The following is a 6,463-nucleotide window of genomic DNA, read 5'->3' as shown; positions in this document are numbered from 1 at the left end:
ACTTTGAGCTACTTTCTGCTAGTGTTGTGACAACGAAACTACTTTGTGTCATTTGTTGAAATTTAGAAATCATAGTTTTCTGCTGGAGTGGAGTGAGGAATACATCAAAAGGGTCCATGGCTGATTCATTTAATTATTGCATAGCAATTGATGTTACGAGTGGAAAATATTGTTACTTCATTTTTGTTTGCTTGGATATATCCGTAGTTTGTGTTGCTTATCTGTCGGGGAGAAATTGTGTGATAACCAATTAATCATGTAACAAAAACTTACAGCTGAAGTGTGCGTCAATCTATTTGTTGGTACTGATTTGTTGTATATGAATCCACGGTTGCTGGTTTAACAATCATATGATTATATTGTGATGCATAATCGAATTTAATGCGATTGTAACAGAGCAGTGCTTGTCTTGGACGATATAAGCAGCCCACATTAATCAGTTCTGTGGATGTGCCACCAAAAGGATTGACAAAGCAAGGTAAGCCGGTGAAGAAACCTAGCACATCAGAAGATTTCTGGACCACCAGCACGTATGATATGGACAACAGTGCTGTTCAGTCACAAGGAAGCATCTCATCAACCAGTGTAACAAACCAAGCTGCAGATCCTGGCAACCCTGCTGATTTTGTGAATCATGGTATCTTCTATTTTTAAACTGTGTATTTGGATAATTAACAGAAAACTTTTTTTGGATTAAATATGAATTTGAAATTTAAGACGAATAATATGACTTTCGACAATAAAAATTAAAGCATCTCTGGGTTGATTGATTGGCCTTCTTTACAACAAGACATAATTTTAGGGGTGATTCTCTCTTTATGGGGGCTATAATGATGGTAATATAAAACTGATGTCTCTGTAAGTAGCTACTGCATACTTCTCACTTTTTTGTTATATTTTGCTGATACTCCTTGGTGTTGCCAAGTTGTATCTGCTCCATCTTGAAGCTAATATATGAGCCATTTTGAGTACCAGGGCTCATGGTGATTCAATTGAGCTTTTTCCTTGTTCTGACTTTATTGAGATGCCTTGGTTGCTTTCTTTTTGGGGATTTTATTGTTAGATAACACATTTTTTACTTAATTTTGTAGTAATTTCTCAGATTTCTGGTTCTATGCATGTTCTCTATGCAATTCTTTTGGGTAATCCAATCTTCTATCTGGTATAGATGGGTCGTCTTTGCATCTGCAACTGGTCTTCATGGATATTTTGGCCAGTTTTTCATTGGGTTTCTGTCATTTTGATTTTCCATCTCCCTAGTCCCTATATTAAGTTGTAGTACATCGGATTTTGAAAGATGTGGGAGCTGTGATTCTCAAATTGGCTAAGAAGGGAAAGAAAAAGAAATTAATATGAGAAATATTTTGGCAGGTCTTATTCTCTGGAATCAGACTCGACAACGTTGGATTGGAAATAAGAAATCTGAGAACCAAGCACAACAATTGCGAGAACCCAAATTGAGGTAAATTATCTTGTTTGATTAGTTTTTGTCCAAGGCTTGTTTTCTTCTTATCTTGGTTCTTTAGACTGAAAACTAGTAGAGTTTGATCAACTGATCAATACATTTCCATCTGTTGCTGATGAGAATATCCATTCATGGGTTACAGTTGGAATGCAACGTATGAAAGTTTATTGGGGAGTAACAAGCCATTCCCCCAGCCTATCCCTCTTGCGGTAAGCATTTAGTTCCTGGTCATCACAAAGTTGAAGCGAAAAATGGTTATATGATCATGTCCGGATGAAAAACATGTTATCTGATTATTTGTTTATATTAAAAAAATGTTGTTAGGAAATGGTAGATTTTCTTGTGGACATTTGGGAACAAGAGGGCCTCTATGACTGATCCCTACAAGGTTGATGAAGGATTGCTATTTGCTTAGATACCGGAAATAATTTTAGTTCTTGCTTCTCTGGTAAGAGGAAGAAGATTGGGCATACTGCACTTTGTATATCATTTATAACGTTATCTGTCACTTGACAATGAAGGAAAAGTTTCTCTCGGCAGGCCTAGCCTTGACATAATTGTATTATAATTTTATTTTATTTTATTGATGGCCCTTTCTCTCTAGAAGCTAGTTTTGCCAAATTTTATTTTATTTTTCTTGATTAATGATGAAACTTGGGATTTCACGTATGTTTGGGTATGATCATTCATTTCAATCATGCTTAGAGAAGTACTACAACAAAGCCTTGTCGGGTTATTATCGATTATTTATTCAATGGGAAAATACCGCCTTCTTTTTTTCGCTTATATTTAATACCTTCTTGAAATATATTATTGGCTAAGCGGCAAAATAATCGCACGTTAGTAGTTGTTTGGTTCAACCAAAATTATGGTTCAAATGTGTTAGTTAAACGTAGGAGCACGTATAATGAAATGATTTAAGGCTATAAGATGATTCTAACATTGATTGGAGATAGCAGTTACAAGTGTTGAGAAGGAGAGGAAGTATTAGAACTTGTATTTAAATACGTATAGTAAAAGTGTTTGTCCCAATTGATAATAAAGGTTGGGTTTGTCCACATGAGAGGTGGAGTGTACTGTTTGCAAAGTTTACAAGGAAGGGACCCACTAAGGTAGACAGCGGCCTCGTTGTGAGAGATATGAATGAGACTCGATCTACTTACTATCAGTAGGTGGTGGGGAAATGGACTGGACAATGAGAAGATCAGTGACAATCTCAGATCTGAAAAGTGTACGGCTCAGATGACGTTGCCGTAATGATATAAACAGTTACGTTCCTCTGCACTCTCTTTTCTCTCCTAATCCAAGCTAACGTCTTATCATTGCCCATTTCTATTTGCCCGTACATCCCCCCATGCATGCGCATCTTGCATCTCACCAAAATAGTAATCAACTCTCCAAGGTGAAAACCACAGTCACACTGGCCCCCTCTCCCTCTTTTGCTACATTCTCCAAATTCAAAAATAGTATACATCTCATAACATCATATTGTAATGCAATTTCTCTAATTATATTTAAAATTAACATTTAGCCAAAAACCTACAAAATAAAAGACTAAAAGAGTGCTGCTGATGCATGTCCTTCCCATGTGCTGATAAAGAGAAATTAGGTAAGTTACGTTGATGCGGGTAAAAGTTGAAGTTAAAAACTGCAAATGGATTCAATTTTTTCGGCTTGGCGTTATGGCGTAGAGTAAGCTAACTTTGAAGGCTTAATCTGCTGAAAAGCCTTCCTGTGTCAGCGCAGATCAACAGTGAATCTCATCACCATGTTACATCTAGAAGCACATTTTCTATTACTATCAAACTATTCTCATATTTAACTAAGCACATGCAAATTGCTTGTTGCATCATTCATTTTTATTTATTTGGATCTAAATCACCATTCTCTTCTTCATGCACTTAATTAATGATCCACTGACACATTATATCATATATGATTGATTATATTTCTGTGGATCGTGCTTTAAATTGACTGTTCCTTTTTTAATTTTATTTTTGTTTAAAAATTAATTAAATGATATCTTATGTTTCATAAATATTTATTGGAAAAAATTATTAGTGCAGTGAAGGGAATAAAAGTCAAAGATGAGAATTAGAAATCTTCTAAAACAAGGATATAGATATGCAATTATAGAGAAAGATGAATTATTATGGAAGTTATACATTTAGCTACAGAGTGCAGAATTTTGCTAACAAAGTACAGTACTATAAAATGGTAAAATGTTGGGCTTCATTTGACCGGAGCAAAGCAAAAATGAAAAGAGGGTTTGTAAGCATTGAATGCAGCAATTAATTAAGCAAAGGGAAAGTTAAAGATGGGCAATGGCTGAGATTCCCAAGGAAATAGGGATGGTTGGGATCACATACCCTGGTTTGGTGTGTCCCTAGTCAGAACTCAGAACCACTACTATTCACCAACAATCCAAAGTCAGATTCACCAATTCCCCAAAATGAAAGCAAAGAAAAGAAAATAGCACATATTTCACTGTGTGTGTGGAATTCCATTTTTATTGGTTTGACAAGCTATGAAGGCAGATCATTGTCTCTCTCACAGGAAACATCTCTCCTAATACTAGTAAGCCCCTCCCCAAAATTATTATTATTTTCAACCAAAGGAATCACTTTCTATTCCTTTCTCAAACACATACATACATTCACAAATTAAAATACACACACACTATACTCCTTCCACTGTGACTTACATCACTCACTCACTCACTCACTCCAAACCAAATCCCTCAGTCTTCCCTTCAATTCCCTTCCATAATACATGGCTCCACATGGATTCAAACTTGCAATATTCTTCACTGTGGCTTTCATTCTTTCCCTCACTCTTCTACTTCCCATATCAGGTAAAAAACCTCCCTCAAAGCCAGCTACCCATATATGGAATGTAACTAGCTAGCCTTTGATTTGATGATTATGTATATTAGTGCATGCGTCTCTACATTGATTCAGGTGATGCAGGAGGTAGATCATTGTTGGGAGGGGAGGAAAGCAATAATAAGGCGGTGATAGGGTCAAGGCCTCCGGCATGTGTAGACAAGTGCATGAAGTGCAGGCCATGCATGGCTACGGTCATCGTTCCCAACCACAGAAGGAGTAAGGGTCTCTTCAAACACGACGATAAGGATGACAGCTATTACCTCCTTTCATGGCGATGCACATGCGGCAATAAGCTCTTTCACCCTTAATAATCCCCATTTCCTGCACCTTCATTCTATATAATATACATATGACTAGTGCTTTGCTTACGCACACTTCATCCATCTCTCTATTCGTTAGCTTTCTCATGTCTTGTGTGTGTGTATATGAATATCATGACCATATAATCAATTAAATTAATGTGATGATGATTTTGATTAGTCAACTAATTGCACCACTTTGTTACTCATGCTGCGCTACTTAGTTTTCTGTATCTTGATTCCAGCTAGCTGATTCAGCTAGTCTCCTTTCCACACTCGCATGCATGCATGTTGCATCACTGTTTCAAGTCTAGATTAGATGTAATTTGGGAGGTTTATTTGATTTAATTGTATTTGAGACTAATGATTTAATTTACATATCGAGAATAGAGTTTGATCCAATTCCGAGTGAGTCCATACTTAATGATGCAGTGATACCTCTTATGCCACTATCTATTGTCAGAATCCAGAAATTTCTCAGGTGTTATGAGTATATGAGGTTTTTTTTTCCTGATCCATTAAGCAGTTTTTATTTTAAATTTATTGTTATTTTTAATTTATATTTAAAAATTAATAAAATAAAAATTAATCTCAAATATCATTAAAATAGAATAAAAAATAATACAGGACAAGGATACTTATTTAATCCAAAAGAACACGCAAAAAATTTTTCGTCTGAATCATCTTTTTTCTTTTCACTTTTTACTTGATATTGGGCTAGATGGATAGCTAATGGAGGCCCAATTATAAACTTGGGTTCGGTGAACCCATTTAGTGGAGTCTCACGTGTCGATTTTGATCCATGCATGAACCACATTTGGTATTTAGGATTTCGAAAACTATATGAACCAAAGAGGTTTTTCTCTCTCACATTAACTTACCTGTCCAACAACTACACACAGATCTCTCTTTTACCGTCCAAGTTCTCTCCGTCTCTGTTCTCATCTAAGGCTCTGCAACTTCTCAGACTAAAAGTGACACAGTAATGCATTGAGTTGCTGATGTTGCGATCCAAAGAGGGACTTGGTTTGTTGAAGGTGAGCCCAGTTTTCAGTGATGAGATCGTAGATCCAAAGAGGGACTTGGTTTGTTGAAGATGAGCCCAGTTTTCAGTGATGAGATCGTAGGAACCCATTTCAAAAACGTTATCAGTGGTTAGAATGTGTATGAGAGTTTAAATGCCATGCATATAAGCTTCTTTAGCTTTGTAGATCAAGTAGGTACCCTTAAAATTGGTCTCAGCCTTGCACTTGACTCAACGTCAGAAATTGTTTAAGAAAATAGTGGTGGAGCACGAATTGTCTTTGAACAATTACAGAAATATAAAAAAAAACATTCATTTAATAGAAAAAAAATATCTTAATGCTTAACAAAAGAAATATTCAGTTATATTTTAGCAAAAATAATTAGATATCTATAAAATTAAAAAAAATTATGAAATTCTTAAAGAAATAGAGACATTCATATTTACAATACAAAAAAATTAGAAAAATATATAAAAGAACATCCATTCGGTATGAAAAAGAAACATTCCGATACTTAGTAGAAGAAATATCCATATATATTAACTTTTTTTTTTTAAGATGAGTTTTGAGATCCAATTCATTAAAAAGTTGGCAGGAGTTGGCTGAACCCTCTTAGTTTCTAACAGAATTGCTTATGATTTTCTAGATCTAGTTGTTTATGGACAGTCAAAAGTCTCTTTCTTATTAGTGAATAGTTTAGTACGAACTTTTATTTGTTTATGTATTGTCTGGCCTTTGAAACTGTAAGGATCGGAATGATATTTTTGGTTTGGTGAAAAAACATTC

The 6,463-nt window shown here is 35.3% G+C and overlaps 2 protein-coding genes across 6 annotated transcripts in view; both read left to right on the top strand.

The window, feature by feature from the left end:
• LOC107618876 overlaps positions 1-2,206 on the top strand; it is a 3,041-nt gene extending 835 nt beyond the window's left edge. For 2 of the 4 annotated variants that reach the window (XM_021112258.1, XM_016321050.2), the window contains exons 3-6: positions 402-637; positions 1,372-1,462; positions 1,608-1,674; positions 1,790-2,206. In XM_021112258.1, the coding sequence (XP_020967917.1) occupies positions 402-637; positions 1,372-1,462; positions 1,608-1,674; positions 1,790-1,843 (448 nt within the window). In that variant the 3' untranslated portion in view covers positions 1,844-2,206. Of the gene's footprint in view, positions 1-396; positions 638-1,371; positions 1,463-1,607; positions 1,675-1,789 lie in introns of all 4 variants that reach the window. The other 2 variants (XM_021112259.1, XM_016321051.2) reach the window with 1 other exon arrangement.
• LOC107614615 (EPIDERMAL PATTERNING FACTOR-like protein 8) lies at positions 4,207-5,094 on the top strand. 2 transcript variants are annotated; one of them, XM_021111354.1, is made up of 2 exons: positions 4,207-4,319; positions 4,435-5,094. In XM_021111354.1, the coding sequence occupies exons 1-2, from the start codon at positions 4,238-4,240 to the stop codon at positions 4,659-4,661; spliced, it is 309 nt and encodes a 102-aa protein (XP_020967013.1). In that variant the 5' UTR covers positions 4,207-4,237; the 3' UTR covers positions 4,662-5,094. The 2 variants fall into 2 exon arrangements, with proteins under 2 accessions (XP_020967013.1, XP_016172243.1); XM_016316757.2 differs by having other exon boundaries at positions 4,426-5,094.

Source organism: Arachis ipaensis, chromosome B09 (genome assembly GCF_000816755.2).
Source record: "Arachis ipaensis cultivar K30076 chromosome B09, Araip1.1, whole genome shotgun sequence".
Taxonomy (NCBI): Eukaryota; Viridiplantae; Streptophyta; class Magnoliopsida; order Fabales; family Fabaceae; genus Arachis; species Arachis ipaensis.
Note: the sequence above shows the minus strand (reverse complement) of the source record. Positions and strands in the feature narration are given on the sequence as shown.

Coding starts and splice junctions, on each gene's coding strand:
- LOC107614615 (XM_016316757.2), top strand. CDS start 4,238: ATGGCTCCACATGGATTCAAACTTGCAATATTCTTCACTGTGGCTTTC. Junction 4,320..4,425: donor TCTTCTACTTCCCATATCAG/GTAAAAAACCTC, acceptor ACATTGATTCAG/GTGATGCAGGAGGTAGATCA.